This window comes from Camarhynchus parvulus, chromosome 2 (genome assembly GCF_901933205.1).
Source record: "Camarhynchus parvulus chromosome 2, STF_HiC, whole genome shotgun sequence".
NCBI classification, from domain to species: domain Eukaryota; kingdom Metazoa; phylum Chordata; class Aves; order Passeriformes; family Thraupidae; genus Camarhynchus; species Camarhynchus parvulus.
In genome coordinates this window covers 43,269,940-43,289,352 of record NC_044572.1, presented here as the reverse complement: position 1 = coordinate 43,289,352, position 19,413 = coordinate 43,269,940, and the positions used below count along the sequence as shown (strand labels likewise).

Below are 19,413 nucleotides of genomic sequence, written 5' to 3'. Positions count from 1 at the left end.
CTGTCAATATGCTTTTGCTTTGTGTGATTGGTTAAAAAACTTTTAAAGTAAGTTGTAACATTAAGTTCTTTGTCTGCTGCCTGAGATGTGAGCTGCTGGCACCTTCCCATTGTCATCACCATGTAATAAAACTGATGCTAGAAAACACAACAGCTTGAGATGTGTTCCTTAGCAGTCCCGTCCTGTTGGTGATTTGTCCCCAGCCAGTGATACTCCTGTACTTGCCTGCTGGCCTGAAGGAGGCCCCTTCCCCCTGGTGCCATTCCCAGCTGTTGCAGACACACTGTTACAGCTGGAGATGCGGCTCTAAAGCCTGGAGCTGTTCCTCGAAGTACAGCAGCTGATCCACTTCGAAGCAATCACTTGCTCTGGAAACCAGTTTCTCCAGACAGCTCCTGATCTCCTCCTCACTGGCATTCTGCTGTCTCGCTTGCTTGAGGCAGCTGTACACTGCCTCAAATGCCTCCACTCCCAGCTTCCCAATGGCAGATCTGGGGAGAAATATCATAGAAAAGGTCAAGTAAAAGTTAATTCATCTTATATAGTAACACAAACATTAACTAGTGCAGACTCCTTCTAAATGTTGTAGGTTTGATGAAGCACCTTGTTTGCCTGACAGGAAAAGGAACTAAAGTTTCCTGGTGAATTTCTCCATGGTTAGTTGCTATACAGAGCCCAAGAATAAAAGCCTGGCCATAGGAAAGTCATGGGAAGCATGGCCATCTTCATTGTTACAATCCAAGAATCCTCTTCCTGCTGAGTCTGACAGACTCTTTTATCTACAACAAGTCTGGTAAATGCACATGTATTACTGCCTCTGTATTTCATCAAAACCCAGTCAGCTGAACACCAGTGGCATTTTATGTGAGCACACTTTGTTATTCATTGCTTTATATTAGCTTCTATCAAATGCAAGAAAACCATTGTACAAGCTCAGTATGAGCTAACTTGACACTTTTTTCTTTTCTACAATGCTCTCCTTTTATCAGAACACAAATCTGTAACTCAGTGACAAAACACACACAGCATCTTAATATTGATTTATAAAAAAGAACCATTTGAAAACTGCAAGACAATGAACAGCATTTCTTCCTCCTAAAGGAAAAACATCTTTCAGTTCATGTATCACAGGTAACATAGAATTTTTCACTCAGTGATGGCTTTGGATTTTGATGAAAATACCAGGGTAATTTTCCTCCAGTGTTTCAGAGACTATCTGCCTGCTCTTTGTGCTTCTGACAAAGGATTTGTTTTTTTCACTAAACCTTTACATGTAAGAGCAGTTGAGAGTTGGTTGTCTTTTAGACAAAAAGGAGGTACTTGGAAGGCAACCATTTGATATGGTGCCTGCAGGAGGGTCCCCAGCCAGTGCCTGAGGCAGCAGGAGCTGGGACACCCTCAGCTTGTGGCTGTAGCAAGGATGTTCCATACAGGGGCAGAGAAGGGGAACACAGATGTCTCCTGGTGCCAGCATTAAGGCTTAGAACTTCAATAAATGTGCACATAAGTTCAGAGGGAGCAGGCACACTTCCCATAGCAGTTTAAATAGTTAAACCTACCTCCCAACAACTTCACAAACTGCAGTTGTAGATTTTCCTGGTTTTGTACTGATTTTTTTGTTACATGTCTAACACCAGGGCAAGGTCAACTCTTCTCACACAATAGCATAATCAACCTAATGGTGCAGTTGCTTTTTACCAGTGGTCACCCTTGTATTGCTGAGGAAAAACATCATCATAATAAAATGTCAGCCAGTAAGAGTTTCATATTATGCGAGTTCCTCAATTCTTAGGAAAACATTGCAAAGAATTCTACTTTATTGCTTCTCAAACTTCTCCCGTCTCGCTCTCTGCTTTTCTAGCACCTTGATAATGCCCAGGTGTGATTCCCCTTTGGCTTCAGGTCACCCCTCTGCTGGCTCCAGACACAGAGGTAGATCAGGAACCTAAGGCAGAGAAAGCCAACACCCAGGATCAGAACTCACAGGGCCAAGCTGGAATATCTACAGGTCTAGACCTGATTCAGTCCTGCTTCCTATAACTAGAAATTAATGTTGTTCAGGAGAAAATAAAAACTGTTGGAAACAATTAATTCTCAGACACTGGAAACCTAGGGATTGGATTACCACTGAAAGCTAAGTGGAGATTTGTTTGACAAACAATGTACATTTCTTCACAAAACATTATCAAAAATATCACTATTTCTCCCCAACAGTTAAAAATCAATACATGAAAAGCCATCCTGATATTACTGCTACTTCATCAGTGCCTTTAATGAATCTCCTCTCCCTCTCAGACAATTACATTCAATTTTTGAGTAGTTCTGTCTATTTAAAGATGAAAAATTAAGCAAATATATACCTTGGGAGTATTGCTTCTGTTAATAAATGTGACCTGCAGACTTGAGTCTTCTCTGTTCAGCTTGGCAGAGCATGCAAATCAGCTAATGTGGGCAATAGCTGATACAATAGAATTAAGGGGAAAATGTTCATAGGTTGAAAATTACAGGGTAGGTAACAAAAATTATAACCTGCTTTTACAAGAGAAGACATCAGGCTCTGTTTGGACTTGAGAGCTGCATTAATTTGACTCTACTACCACATCATGCATCACAGAGGCAGAAGTGTGGGATCTCAGAGAGTACATGTCAGAGAGGTGTCACCAAGTGAATCTATGATCTGGATGGAGGGAGAGGGGAAAGCACTTCCTGGAAAGGCAGGTTTGTCCATTATGGCCCTGATCCTATGCTAATGGGATACTTATCCATCCATGTAAAATCCTAGAGAGGCACAATTACAGATTGCTATTTCAGATGAAATATTGGATACCTGCATTAATGTTTTAAAAATAATTAAAGCCTTACCACCAAATGTGCTGTGAGAACAAGTGCAGAACTCCCATTTACAGCCACATTTGGCCATCCAAGTTTTCTGATTTACTGGCATTTACTCTCTTCATGCTATCCTATAGCTCAGTCACCTACAAACTCACTGTGAGTCATCATCTCTTTTTCAGCCAAGATGACACAAGTAAAAGGGGCTACCTGACATCTGGGATTTCATTACTGTGAAAAATTATGGGCAAGACCTCCTTCCCACACTGGCCTAAATTGTTTTTCAGCATGCTAAAATGCAAGGAATTACATTGGGCTCCACCAATCAAGGGTCTGGCTGCGGATAATACTCAGTAATGTACTTAAATATCTTCTCTCGGATGTCTTAGATAGAGGGATTCATTGAGCTGAACTTCCCTCACTCCTGGCTGCACAGAGTGGTCCCAATGCTCTAGGCAGAGGAGACACAGGGCTTAGACACATGCTGTGACCACCAACCCACTGGTTGCACAGCAAATATTGCCAGTCTGGGGACACTATCATCCACGCAAGCTGTGGCCTGAAAAAAAACTACTCTTGTTGCCAGCTCTTGTGCAGCACACAACACATGCCTGAGAAAACCAACTGCAACAAGACCCAAAGGCCATATTGATATTTCATTTGTGGATAATGATGGAGTGTGGACATAAAATAGAGACTTGGTTTTATCAAGGATAAGGCACTTCAGAGTATGCGAGACACAGTAAAGAATATCAGCAAAATCACAGGCACTGCTGGAGTTAGAGGGGAGCTAAATAGGAGCCTTGAGAACTGCAATTTTTAGACACAGGGTGTCTAAAACCATTCCAAGTCATTTAGTGGATCTGAATTTATCAGACTATCTGGTGATTTGCAGTTGATTTTCTACGCATCAGTGCAAAATTACTAAAATTTGACAATATAATAATGTTGTGTTCTTAGCTGGCTGAGGAAGTTGTAAATCTTTCCCCAGGTGAACAAAGAATTCTCTATTATTCCACTGGTCTTCATTTTTACTGTTCTGGTGCTAGCTACATATTAACATCTCCTTTCTGGCTTGGAGATCAATTACAATACGCCTACCTTTATGCCACACTGACAAAAGCCACAGAACAAGATTAATGCTGAAGCTGTGCTCCTCCTTGGGCATTAGCAGCCAGGTTAATATCTCTCAACAACTTGTCATGACCTGCCTTGAAGAATAACCATGACACAAATCAGCAGCTAAGGGGTTTTGCAGCTTCTCACTTTCCAGTGTAATTTAGCATGATGGCAGCTATCATTTAAAGCCATCCTGGTCTCAGTGGTGCCTTCAGGGAGCTGCGTGTGGTCTGTGCAAGGAGAGGCTCTGCGCAAGCCACCACTGAACAGACCAGAACAGTAACACCGTGAAAGTCCCGGCAGATCAGGCATCTCCCCTCTGCCATAACAGGCAACAAACATACTGCTCCTAAGACAAACACAGAAAATTCAGTTATTTCAGAATACCGGGTACTCATGCTTACGTCAAAGCAAACCTCAATAAAGAAACTTTCTGGACATGGAATACCCATTCCACTGAGCATTTATTTATCCTTTTGAATGCAGCCAGGCCACCTGCATCCACCACCAAAGAGCACATTGTAAAGTAGAGAACAAATCTGTGTTGATTTTGGCTTATGGGGCATAAAAGCAAGTGCAGGGATATTTGAAAGAATAATTTCAGTAGATCCCCTAAATTCTGTTCTTCCTAACTCAATGAGCTAACCCCATAGAGTCCAGCAGTATTATTTAGGATTCTCATCAACACATCAAAAAATGATTTGTCCCTGAATTAATGCTATTTCCAAGCATCAATTTATTAATCCTATATTTCTCTTTAAAACAGTACAACCATAGCACTTAGCAGCTACACCAGTAGTGATATGAATCTTAGAGAAAAAGATTGTTATATTTATCTCCCGAGATGACTTTGCAAAAGAATCAGGAAATTACATATCCTTAGTTTCATACAAAATATTGTTTTCTAACTATACCAGAAAATCTTAAGATACCTGCCTGCTACAGCATCTCATGGTTCAGTAAACAAACAGGTTTATCTCAGTTAGAACACAAAGGATCTCTGTCCTCTCGAGTTATCTTTCTGTCATTCGGTTTGCTGGCATTACTGACTATGAATGATTAAAACTTTGACACTTGAAAGAAATGGCTCTGGGTTCAAATCTTCATTTTCAGCATTACTTCTCTGTTGCTGTTTAAAGACCCCTTGAAATCTGCTAGGAGAAGGGCATAATAAGTTCCATGACCCACCTTTTAGGAACTTACTTATAAAGGCAGGGCAACTCTTTTCTAGTTCTGACAGCTGTTCAATCTTGGGAAGGGGAAAAAAATAGCAAAGTCTAAGAAAAGGTCTTATAAAAAAATTAAAAAGGCAATGGAAAGTATTATTATATAAAAGCTAGTAAGAAAAGAAATACAAATTACTAATATTAGCCCCCACCTTCACTTTCAAGCCTCAATGGACTTCGACTATTCTCATATTACTGCTGAATGAAAATTTCTTCACTTGAAAACACAATGCTAATTTTCCTAATTCATCCTTAATTACTTTGTAATTCCTGAATTAAAGTACCTTAATTTGATTGCAAACAAAACTCTCTGATGTCCTACTTCCAAGACCTGCAAAATCTAAAGCATATTTAAGACATGTTTTCCCATGAGTTAAGAAGGATCTTATTATTAAAACATGTAGACACATAGGTGAAGAAATATCAAGTATAATATTCTCCATGCACCTCATATTCAGAGATAAATGAATTTATATAATGGGAATTGAAGCTGACATCTGCTCTTGGAAGAAGCGTTAATTAGAATTTAGAGCTGCTAGTTGAATTCTAGCTACTATGAATTTAGAAAATGCTTTATCATAAGAGAAAACGTGTTTCTTTTCTTTTTTCCCACAGAAGGAAAAAAATTACAACAAAACAGTCATTTAAATCAAACCTGAGCACTGCAATTGTAAAGTCTTCATCTATTAAGAAATTTACTACCAATACTAAAAATAAGAGCAGAAATATATTTGCTTCTATAGAGCTTTTCTTCATGAGGTAGGGCGAGTGACAATTACACTGTTTCACTGTGGCCATGAAGAATTACTGAAACACACTTCCCTGAGCTTTATGCACAGTCTGAGATTTCCTAGTCTTTCTATAATTATTTTAAACAACATTCTGATTTTTAACAGTGCCATATCATTCAAAGAATCTTGGAAAAGTCATCAGTTTAATTCCTTCAGCATCACTGATCAAGATCAAGAAGGAATTCCCGGCACACTTAACACATACCTGATGCTATTTGCTTTGTTTATCAATGCATTTGTTTTAGACAGGTGTCTCTGAAGAGCAGCACAATACACAGCTCCTTCTTGAATGTGGGCATGTGAGGATACAGTACTTACCTCTGAAAAGTAAATCATTATATGAAGATCTTGTAAGAATTTAAGAATATAACTGCATTCTCCTTTTTTCAGCTGTGTGGTGATACAGAGTTAACGCTGATTTCATTTTACATGGCTTAATATTGGGAAGGGGTCTCTCCTGACATAGGATTTCATACCAAAATGAAAGTTTTAAAACCAACAATTTACCTCTCAGAGAAAGGAAAAGGTACTTATGCATTTCAATGAAACAATCAGAATACTAACTATTACTATACATATTTTTTCTCAATCCAAGCATTGTCTTTAGCCATATTCTATTAAGTGTTTCTACATAAAACAATGCATTTCTGAGTTAGCAATAAGTCAGTCTCATTAAAAGGTTTGTCAGTGCTTCAAAGGTGCTTCAATGGAGAGATTAATGAAATCAGTTGGTACGGAGATAGACAACTCTTTATAGAAATATCACAAACACCACAGTAATTTACTCACAGAATTTCCAGCTGGGCTTGAGCACTGTACAGCCACAGAGGGAGGTGAAGCAGCATTCAAGCTCTGAGCTATGCTAAACACCCATACAAGGTTACAGTAAAAGTAAAAATACTCTTAAACAATCCAATCAAAAAGACATTTTAAAAGCTAAAAAAAAACCCCTAACCGCTGTGGAATGCGAAATGTCAATTATAAAATTGCCAATTATGGCAAATATTTAAGTGTATATATACATATACATAAAAATAGACACTAACATGTACAAAAAAAGGATCCCAAACTCATTTGCATAAGGTTTTATGCAAACGGTTTTTCAAACATCAACCATTTGGGCTTAGTTCACATCTATATCTTTGCAATGGGAGATTAGAAGTCCAAAACTTCTTTCAGGTCTCTTTTCACATCTGTAGCTCTTTAAAAAGTTCCTAGCACAAAACAGGACAAAGGCAAATTCACATTTTGGCAGAGCCATAAAATTCCATGATGACACCATTCTAGAGAAAAAGAAAGAAAAGCAATTACCAGCTATGGACAGTAGATTTATGATTTTCAGAAAGGCCTAGAAAGATTTACATATTTAGTTTCTTCTGGGTCTGCACCAAAATAAGATTCACAGAGCTGTTTAGGCCTTTAATGATGTAGAGAGAAGTCTAGTACTTATTTTTTTTCCCCTACAAGGCAATATTTAATATCTTTCAAAAGAGAGCTGTGATCATTCCTGCATCAAACCTCTTGGAAAATTCCCTACCTACATTTCTCTCAAGTAAACTTCCCAAGATTGCAATGCTACTTCTAGTAAATGCTGTCAAAATTATTTGAGTGGTTCCGTATTGAAAACAGACTATATAATTAATGCTGCATGAAAGAAGCAAACTATTGACAAAATCAAGGTGCTGGAAATCTGACCAGCTCGACCTATGCATTATGTATGCTCAGCATGAGAAACTAGGCAAGCTTTGTGTGCAAAACAAAAGGAAGTATAATGCTCTGAATGTTTTGAGTGTTTGGGGCCACTTGACATTTTCAAGTGAATGAGTCTATACTTAAAATTTTAGTTGTTTTGCTACGGAAATGCAATTTTCAAAGTGAATAAAAACTCTCTCTAGTGCTGAAGCAATCATAGCGTTAATGTCCACTTTAAAAAAAAAGTCCTTAAAAATTCAGAATAACAGAATGACTCATGGATCTATGACACAGTTCAACAGAGAAGCTGAAAAAAAATCCGTGTTTTCTTTACATATCTAAGCAAATGCACAAAATATTACACATTGTTATGACCTGAGGTAATAGTAATGTTAGATGATAGTGATTCAAGTAATGTGAAAAACAGGCAAAAGATGAGCATCCCAAAAAAATGCATCAAACTTTAATTGTGCCCCAATATTCACTCACTCAAACTACCAAGTTTGTTCTCACTATTCATTTCAAAGTGCACCCCAACAAATGTAAAGCTGCTAAAAACTGCTGAAATCAACTGTCTTCCCATCCTGCATGGGATGGGAAGAGCATGTCACCTGCCAACCAAATGGAGCTGGCAGGTGACATGCTCTTCCCATCCCGTGCAGGATGGAGAGGAGCAGCGTAAGAGACAAAATGCCGACAAGAGAAGCAGCCCATTTTTGTCATGGAAAGGGAAGGAGTATGGACAGTGGGAAGAAGCTGAAGGAAGATCCATGGAAAATGCCTGAGGAATTAGACCATCAGCTCTACCTTCAGCCTTGAGCCCTGATTCTGCTGCAGAGGACTCCTACACTTCTGAGCAGCAGACATTGTCTCACTCACCTTCATTTCTTTTTAGTCAGAAGCAAAGGATTTACCCATTCCAACTTTCTCTTTCAGTCATTGCCTTGGGACAGCAATGACTCCTGAGCCAGGAGCACTCGCTCACTTCTCCCTGACAGAAGCCAAGAACCAATATCCCAGCTTGGCCACACACAGGCAGGGTTCAATCTTTCAGTGCTCCTGCTGAGTTTACTGTACTCTCACTTGCTTGTAAAGGAAAATGCAAATCCAAAATCCTTTCTTCAAATTTGGATCTGGAAAGTATTGAAAAGTATAAATGGTGCAATTGTCTTAAAATAGATTTTCAGTAAAAGAAAGAGAAACTCATGGACCAAGATGTTTAATTTTTTTCCATAATGAACTCAATAGACTCAGTTGAGACTGGCCTTTAAAAACGAGGTGTGAGAAACTGTGACAAGGAAAATGAATATGTAAATAAAATTTTGGCTTAGCCCATAAGATGCAGAAAACTATAGTCATGCTGTAAGATGCCTTGGGATCACCAGACAGAAATTATTACCTGAAAATGGGGTGTTGAACAGAACACTGGTGTGTGTAAGAGGAAATTCAACGCTCAAAAACATTTCAGGATCAATACCTTCAAGAGTGCTCTATTCACCTGGAAGAAAGTGGTAGCTCAGACAGTGTCAATAAATTTCCTCACCAAATATGCCTTTTGTCTGTGAGAAGACATCTTATTCCTCAAGCTTGTTTACATCATGACAGTCAATGCAATCAAAAGGTCACTGATAAGTTTTTAAATCAAAATCTTAAAAAACAATTAGCTTTTCTGTGTTTCTTGCTTTTGTCTTCACTAAAGCTGCCCTCAATGACACCAATAACAAAACTAGTTTCAATTGGCCACTCTGCATAAATTGAAATACTACGTCAAATAAACACTTTCTTTACTGTAATATCTTTTTTTTAATTGCACAAATAAATGTACAAAAAGTCTTCTATACTTCTAGCATTTTAGGACTACTTCTCTTAAAGAACATCCAGTGCCTACTGAATGACCTCAAAATGACCTTTATTTCTGAATTTTTAAGATAAACTATGCATTTGATGGCAGCATCACAAGCACAAGAAGCATATATACATACTGCTCATGAGTCTAAACCAATAGTGTTATGAGCATTCACAGGAGCAGAATAAAAATATCACCAAATGCTTTTTCTTCATGACTTCTGAAAGACTGCTTTACTTACACTCAGCAGGGGATGATGAAGTCTTTTTCCTGATCGTGGTATGCTGCTGTGCATAACACTTTGGGGACTGACTAAAAGGTGCATACTGCTGGGCTAAAGGATTTTAATTTACTTAAAATTTGGGGCATAAAAGCCTTTTCCTTCTACTGCCATACATTTTATTGAATTCTAAAGTGCATATTAAAGTTCATGGCTATTAAAATGACTCATTGTAGATATTCATGGATATCTCCACAAAGGAGCACAAAACTATCTGTACCAAGTTTTTTGTATGGACCTCGGGGGGAAAAAAATTAATAGATGCTACTACAATTTAATCTGACAGAGGGAAAATGCTTTGGCTTGAGGAGTTGCTTCTGAAGAGCAATGTGATTCTTTTCTGAGATGCACAGTTGGAAAGTCTCTATAGGGGAACATCAGTGGAACAGCCTGAACAGTGTGTCTTTATGGATCTCTCCACGAAGACAACTTGGCTCTGGATAGCATGTGGCAGTAACGCTCGCCAGACTCAGCATGCACCAAGTTACCTCGTACCTCCAAAGATGTGAACCACCACGAGCATTTGATGGTGGCCAGGAGACAAGATACCAGGAAATGGCTCCTCCCATTTCCTGCATCTAACAGGATTTCTCAGTTTCAAAACCCAATATGAGGAATAAGAGTCTCACAGCTCCAATTTCTATATTTGGTTGAGTTGTCACTGCTGACACACAGGGCTGGGAAGGAGCATAATGATAACCTTGAGCTAGTTCAAAAATGGAGATTTCTTATCAACACTGCAGATCCCAATATTGAAATGCTTAGCACTGAAGTGGAAATTTTTGTGGAGACAATTAACTCTGCTTGCAAGATAAAGTTAAATCTCTGCTCTTATAAACTTCATAATGAATTCTGATACCAAATATAACAAAGTAGAAACTGTTGTCACTGGAGTTGGTGATTTTATCATGACTTTCACTGAGAGGACAGAGATTCACATCGATGCTGGATGCGATCAGCTGGAACAGAAGTGCAATGGTAATTGGAAAGAAAAAGTCAGGGGAAATATTTAGGGGTTGTAGTGATAAAAAAGCCATTTCTTTTCACTTAAAATAGGAGGAGACCAAGCACTCCTACCTACCACCTTCAAGAATATTAGTGGCTTCCTTCTATATTCCCATAAAGATTTTTAGCACAGCTTTTCTCTCACATGAGTATCTTTGCCAAGTCCACCATAAGAATACAGTGGGAATCTCCTAAATTGATGCTCTGATACACAGCAAGTCAAAGAAGGCATTTAGTGAGTCATGCTGCAGTAACTCAAGCAATGAGCACATAACATCTTGTCAAGTGACTGCCTTGCTACAGTGGTTTGCAAGCCAGCATTATTCACATGTCAATTGGAAATGGCCAAAAGGTGCTTTCACTGTTAGACCCTGTGTTATTTTAGATTAATCTACTATTTTATCAGAGCTACTGACACTTTCTGCCAGTAACATAATCTGTAATGCATAAGCACAAAGTTTCTTTATGAGCAGCTTATGACATATGAGTCTCCCTCATCAGAACCTATTGTTCCTAACATCTGGAAATGGTACAAATCCCAAGCCTTCATAGTCCTCTTCCTAGAGTGACTTGACACCCAAACAGATTTCACTGCACCTCCGCATTATTGCCCCTGCTCTGCTCTCCTCTTTCCTTTTAGGAACTCCAGCTACTCAGTTTGTCTCAGTAAGACAAATCCCCCACATTGTCTCCTTTATCAGAAGCTGTCATCCGGAAGACCCCCCCACCAAAATTCTGCACCTATCCAAGTAAAACTGAATAGCACAAGTCTAAATTATATTAGCCTTGCTTATGTGGCACTGTTATGTGGATGATATTCAAAAACCACATCATATGAAGTTTGCTGAAGGATGAGCAGAGAAGCTGTGGCTTTATGTACTGATTCATAGCCAGATGTGCTTCCTTCTCACCAATGAAAACCCCACTGTGCCCTGTGTGTAGATTGGCCAGGGGTCAGAGTTTGCAGGGATCTCCTTGACTATGCACATGCTGGGTACTGTGCTCATTGACTTGCTCCTTAACACCATACTTTCCAAGAAATTAAGTCCTTTCTGACCTTTACATATTCAGAAAATGAAACAGTCATGCTATGTTTTGGAGAAAGGACAATAATGTGAGTCACAACAAACCATGAAAACCATGAAACAGCACTGGAAAAAGAGAATTTGAAAGAAGTGATCTAAACATACTTCAGCCCTACAAGCAATGACAATGAAGTCCAGATATTTTAATTTCTATCCAGAAACCATGAGAATGCCAGGTGAAATCTCTAAGTTTAGCGGGCATTTTGACAAAAAATCTCACCTTGTAAGTAGCTGGGACAACATAATGCAGTAATTTCCAAGTAGTTTCCATGAAAAAAAATGGAAAGCAGTACAAGTGGAAGGCTGTGAGACCAGGGACTGATTGCACAGTAAGGGCTAAGCCATGAAGTGAAACCTCAGGAGCTGCTGAATCTTGAAATACTATAAAACCAAACAACTTCTATCAGGAGTAAATGTGATTGGTATTTTCCTGTAGTACATGGTGATTTGTTTTAAACAATGATTGCTATCAACGTTGTTGGAATTGTACTCATTTTCTTCAGAGAGCTCACTTAAATAACTCTTAGCATCTACTGTTTGAACTTATTCGTATTCTAATAACATCCACCACATTATTGGCACTGTCCACCTACACAGGAAAAAAAATTGCCCTTTTTAAAAGAGTTTACATTCTGAGAGCAGTTGAATCTTGCAACATTGCAAAGAATATTTGATCTCAGAAATAATACACATAACTATGATTATCAGATCAGCACCTAAAAGAGGATGCAATCAATCTTGGAAGGCCAGAAATTACTGAGTCAAGATAAAGGCTCAAATGCATTAATCAGTACATTCTAGAAATGAAGCACAGATCTTCATTTTATTAAGACACTGAAACCTTTATAAATAAATCTGGGATTTCAGCAATGCTGAAAACAAATAGACAATGAGTTTCAGAGGGAACTGCCCATTAACTGCCTGCTGTCTCATTTGAGAATACCAACCAACAGCAGCGATTTTGTTTGGTTTAAAACATTGTATCACCATGGAGAACAAACACACTTTTCATTCCAGGCCAAAACGAAGTGCAGGTGAGGGACCAAACATGGTGGTAATGTGTACATTTGCAGGTGATTTGTGGGCATGGGCTGTGCTAATAAAGAACGTGAAATTCAGAATGACACCGACAGCAGGGAAGGCAAACTGGATCCTGGATGGATGCCAGTGATTGTGCAGCTTACAAGAAAACAATCAGAAGGGAGGGTCAGTTTTCATCCTCTCTGGAGGCAAGCAGGCAAGTCTCTGAACACCTTATCATCCACTTCTTTTTGTTGATGGGATTTTTGGGTTTTATTTGCTGTGCTTTGCAGTTTTCCAAATCCATATTCTTTGCCTGCACATTGGTAACACATAAATATGCTACTTACTCCCTCATGCGTTTAAGCTTGGTCTCAGCCATTGTGCTGTTGAGAGCTCTGAATCCCTGGGGCACCCCTGGAGACACTCTGGTGACAGTCCTCGAGCCTACAAATCAATGCACAGACACACAACCTTATTCACCTTTATCCCCTGAGCTCCATTGCAGAATCAAGGGCAGTCAGAAGGAGGAAGACTATTCTTGTTTCTCACAAGGCAGTGCCACATTAATTAAAGATGAATTAGATTGTTAAATGTACATTAAGGGCAACTCCTTTCTGAGGGACAAGTAGGTTTATAGCTTAAAGGCACCAGAATTGTAATAACAAGGAATACACAAGGAATTACAACAGAAAGGACAATCACTTGAGAAAGTTCTGGGATGAATAAATATCCAACAAAATTAAATTTGTTTAGACAATATGCATTTTCTTCCATTGTTTTTTTACTTAAGAGCAAGAACATTCTTCCTAACAGGCAAGTCTCTCCTTGAGCTTGATCATTACTGCAAACTGGAAGTATTTATCTTATCACATCAGTTTCTCCTTCAGATAAAGGTAGACTTTTTATGTATGAATATATACATATATATATAAACATACCTGTATATGTAAATTCATATGTATGTGTAAGAAATATATACATGCATAAACACACATGCCCACTCTTTCTGTTTGCAGGCCTTGTGAGCTGTTGCAATATTTCAGGACCTAGGGCTCACCTACCACTGAGGCCCTTGAACACAGAACACAGAAGTGCTGAATTACAGAGGACTGTCAGGGTTATCAGCTCAAATATGCTGCAATTTCATGTAGTCATCCCATCGTTCAAGTCTGTGGTTTTCCTAAGAAAATTATGTACTTTTTGCCTTAACTGCTCCCATTGAAAGACAATTTCAAAGCCTCACTAGGAGCTAGTGGCTAAAATCTCTTATTTCCTGATAAAATTTCTTTGTCAAGCAGTTCATGCTCATTTTCCTCCTGTGCAATCCTTTCCCTTGGCTTTTGCAGTTCTTTCCTTCCCTTTTGCATACTCCTTTCATGTCACTGTCATATTTTCTGAAAAATCCCTTTGCCAGGACTTCTTCTGGGAAGCTGAGAAGCCTCAGAGAAAAATGAAAACCATAATTATCTGATTGCTTCTCGTGTGTTTTGCTGCTTTGGAATTTGGTTTGGAGATTGTTTACCCAACATGTGAATTGGTTTTACTTAATGACCAATCACCGTCCGGCTGTGTCAGTACTCTAGAAGAGGTCACGAGTTTTTAATTAATATCTTGTTAAGCCTTCTGTAAGTATCCTTTCTCTATTCTTTAGTATCATTTTAATATAGCATTCTTTAATATAATATAATACATAAAATAATAAATTAGCCTTCTAAGAACATGGAGTCAGATTCATCAAGTCCTCCTTCGTCCTGGAGACCCAGCAAATAACACACCTTTCATTTCTTCATAACTGGAAAAAAAGATCCTATTTCAGCTTTCAATTTGTTAAGCTGAACAAAGCAGCTATTTTAGCCTCTTCTTGTAAATTGTTTGGTACTAGGACTTCACTTCCCAAAAAAAGGAGATGTATCAGGGTGTAAATGTGTGGACTGTGCCACACAGGACCCAAGTTCTGACCAGGCACAGGAGGGCTTTGCATAGGGTAGGAGCAAGCCAAAAGTCAAACACACTAACACAATGTCTTGTCTAACTGAGCACACACTCCCCTCCTACCAGGGGTTTTTAGCTTGGACTCAGCTGGGACTTGGCTTAGTTTGGATTGCATTAACAGGATCACATGCAGCCAGAGGCAGCTTGCAGCTCCCCTCCTCTATGAGCTGGTATGGATACGCCCAGAGAACACCAAATGCTTCCCTGGAATGTGTAATCATGGCTCTCCCAACAGTTAAGCTCCTATGCCTAACATGATTCTAGACCCTGATCACATCCATCTGAATACTGAGATTAAAACTTTCCATTGTGAATGATCCTACTGAATCACTCACAGTGATTGGATTCAAAAGCTTGGAAGCACAGAAGAAATGGATTCCTGATTCTGCTAGCAGGATGGACAAACAATTGCACATTTAAAAACATTCTCCTAACTTATCTTACACCTAATGGCTAGGAGTTATCTAGTGCCCAAGCATTACAACTCAGGTATAGTTAATGTAGTTTAAAAGATGAAAAATGACAAGCCCAGTTCTTACTGGCAACCAATTATTTCACCCATTAATGGAAAAAAACATTTCCTGACCATTTACCGTAACAGTGCACATGCATACCCATATGTTTTACACGGAGTCTGTAAGCATTCAACTCCTTCAGCAGCACTGGAAAATTGAGTTATCCTCAGGACAGCTCTTAGGAAATCCCAGGTGCTGTGCAAAGCAGTGCTTGTGACTTAGTGGGCTCCTCTCTCAGTTGGCACAGTATTAAGGTCCACATGTACGGCTTTGGTGCTTTGAAACCAATTAAAAATTGATGCCCTGAGTACCAGTGTCATAAGGAAAATATAAACCATGCAGTCTCTTAAAATGGAGTACATTTAACCACAGGCACCAGATAAATTCTGGCATTTATTATTACAGGATAGATCACTGTAGTAAGAGCTCAGCATATTCTTTCTGTGAAGTGAATTCAGTATATTTATTACTACAATATTTCCTTCTCCTCTGACATTTCATTATTAAAAACATCCTTCTTGTTTGTTTTGGTTTTTGGTTTTGTTTTTTTTTTTTTTTCCTCCCCTGGGATTTCTAGCTAAATAATTCAAATTTTGTCTACTTTACACATTGGCAGCTGGCCAAGAAAAACTTAGTCTCTATATCTTGCAAACTCTATATCTTTCACTCCATTTAATATGATTTTTTGGCTACTGCAAGGCAGCATAGATTGAATATTTTAGGATGCTGCAAAGGTGTGGTTAGTAATTAAAAAAAAAAGAGTTCTCAGTGAAGACTGCTAAGAGCTTGATACATTGGTGCTACAGTACACCTCAACAAATGTTGCTGGGGTGATTCATAACAATACCACTTCTACATCAAAGGTATTTTCTTAGAAGCAGTTACTTGATTAATAATGTATTTTGCACCCAGCTTCAGGCAGTTTGTGTACCCACATATCAACACACAACAAAGAACTATGCTTCTCCCAAAAGTTACCAGATAATTATTTGCATTTTTTATCCAATGTATCATTCTTGAGCCATAAAACAAAATCAAATGAAACAACAAGAGCACTGTCTTTTCAAAACCAAGTATTGTGGCTTTCTAAATGTATTTCAATGCCTCCCAGTGTCTAACCCAGTATGGCAGAAACAACATAAGGCAGAGGGCAAAAGATCTTTGTCCTCTCAGGTGATAGAGCACCAGTTGGAGGTTTGCACTGAGGATCTGTAGAGAAAGGAATTTATTCACAGGTGCATTATCTGGTAAGAGTTTTCATAAATTATAGCCCAAAGGCAGACCTACAAACATTCCTGCTAATGACCAAAGAATAGGTGATACACATCTTCTGCATCTCTTCATAAGCCATGATGAGTTGTGAAGCTGTTATCTCCACTGAATCACAAACTTCTGTTTGTATTTCAGATTTCTTTTCCTTACCTTCACTGCTACATATGAGATCCTAAAATGACTTTTTGCACAAAATATAAAATCTTAGAAACAGATGCGTTATCCAGATTCCAGATAAACAATACAAAGTGACCCAACTGCCCCTAACCTTCTCTCCCTTAATACCAGGCAAATCTAGTAAATTTTAAAATGAGTTTTTTAAACTCCCTTATCTTCTGCAGATTTTTTCTGCGATCTTCCCAATTTTTCAATTTATCAGCACAGCCCATCTTATATCAAACACACTCCACATGGACCTTTATAGACAACACAAATCAATTGTGTACCACAAAAGCTCTTGTACTTGGAGTGATTCTGGGACGTCTTGAGGAGAAAACTCAGTTACCTTCCAAGTCCTTTTATAAACACTGAGGTTTATATTAAACAAATTCCACGTGTTGAAAAACAATTTATATTTATTGCATCCTTTTTATCACAGCCTTTGCTGACATAAAAAAATGTTCTAGTGTTTTTCTTCTTGGTTATTCTCTAACAACCACCTGAAATGACTCCTAATCTTTTTGTAATATTTTAATAATGAAAGATGCTACAAGAAATTCTGTCCTGGCCAGATTCCTGCTTCCATTGCCCTATTATTGCTATGAAATCCACACTGTTTTCAGGAGCAGCCATTACAATTCTGTTGCAGCTCTGTAGCCCAGCAATATGGTATTGCCACTGCTTGCCCCAGGCCACACACCTGGAACTGAGTCTACAAGGCTTCAGGCTTTGTCTGATCTTGGCTTGTCCTGACAGAAATTTTGATTGAATTGCTTAAGCTATAGGAGGAGTTCTTTGAATTACTATGTAGTGGGTTGTTTTGTTTCCAGTTATTCTTGTAATGTACAACTTGTTTTTTTAGATGGATTAGTAGTATTCTGTGTTGAAAGACATATTTATAACTAACTTAATTAAATTAATGTAGAGAAGTACAGGCCTGGTACAACAGCAGATGACTTGAAAAGTGGGAACAAATGATGAGATGTAAAGGACTGCAGGTATGGGATGTCAAGAAGGGAAGCTCTGGCTAGTACTGGCAATGCAATGGCTAAAACCAACGTGCTAGTGGTTAGTTAAAGAAATGCAGACCTGGAAGGGGACACAACTAGCTTTAGGGAGAAAAAGACAGCAAGTATCTAACCTATGTAAAATGCACTAAATAACTAGAATTTGGATGGAATGGGAATTTGGAGCCCAGTGAAGAACATGCAAGGTATAAATGAACATTAGCAAATGGATAAAAATGACCCCAAATACAGGTTTATAGCTTGATTTTGGAAGAACTTAAAATAATGAAATTTTAAACTTTCTAAGTGATGCTGGGCATACAAAGATAGAAGGGAACCTGGAGATTTGTCTCTTATTATCATGACATATATTTCTTTGGAGAAAATCATACCTAATTACTACCTAGTTTGAAAAAAGCCTGTAAGTTTCAGCACAGACTGGTTGGAAATTTTTCTAGTGACAAAAGTACAATCTAATATTACAATTTTTAAAAAGTCATCTTCTTGTCCCTAATACTGAGGGGAAAAGATTAAGATAAGGGAGTTTCTAATACTAAGGTTGTTTTTAAAACATCACTGTTTGTCTTCATATTCTTGTTTGTTCTCACCAACCTTCAAGGCAATTCCTCTCTTTATTAAATGAAGGGACATTGAAGCACAGAGAAAAATTTTTTTCTTATTTCAACTTCTGCAAACACATTGCAGACAGTGATGCTGCAAATGCATAAATGAGTGCAGAATTTGGAGACAGGGGGTTCTCTGCAAGTGTGAAGAGAAACTGGATGTAAACGTTCCTTCCTTCAGTGCTGAGGGTCTCCTGGCATGGGATCCAGAAGGTGACTCAGAAGGTGACCTACAAGACTATGATGGCAACACCTTTGATCACTCCCTTTCATCCTTCTTCTTTGGCTTTCTCTTCCCATCTGCCCAGGCTCACAAGCAGGGGTAAATCAGAGCTCTGCAGTGGAAGAACCTCTGGAAGCAGGACTTCCTAGGAGTCTCCTGTGTTGTGGTTTTAGATAATCCCAAGTCAGGTTTATCCCAACTAAATGAGTGCCAACAAAGCAGCTAAATGAGGCTGCAATGCCCATGGGAGCCTTTGGGAACTCAGCTGGCCTTTCATGCAGCTCACACTCAGGCTGCTGCTGGCACAGTCCCACCTGGTGGCTCTGAGGACAGTGACTGCGACAGCCACAGTAAATGGCCTTCTTTCTCATAAGTTTTCTTTTTAGCTTTTAAGAAGACCACAATGACCCAGGTTTTCCAGTTGTAAATCTGTAGACAATATTTTTCCAGAGATTTTTGGATTAAATTACAGACTTAAATTCTCACTCTTCTTTGTACCTGTAATGAGATACTGTTACATAAATTATTATCCAAACCATGATCATAATTTTTAAAATATTAAATATTTTAATTCATTTTCTCTTATTGTTACCAGGATTAAAAACTATAAAATAGCTTACACATCCTCAAATATTTTCCTGTGGAGAAAAAAATGACAGTATCCAAGTTTTTAGATTTTTTCTATAACATTCTATACTTCTGACTATCATGCATTATGGTTTT

The 19,413-nt window shown here is 38.5% G+C and overlaps 1 protein-coding gene across 1 annotated transcript in view; it reads right to left on the bottom strand.

The window, feature by feature from the left end:
* Positions 1-286: 286 nt before the first annotated feature.
* Positions 287-19,413, bottom strand: part of NEK11 (NIMA related kinase 11) — an 81,744-nt gene continuing 62,617 nt past the window's right edge. The window contains exons 15-16 of the mRNA XM_030965581.1: positions 13,247-13,343; positions 287-491 (exon numbers count right to left, since the gene is read on the bottom strand). Coding sequence (XP_030821441.1) covers positions 287-491; positions 13,247-13,343 — 302 coding nt within the window. The remainder of the gene's footprint in view (positions 492-13,246; positions 13,344-19,413) is intronic.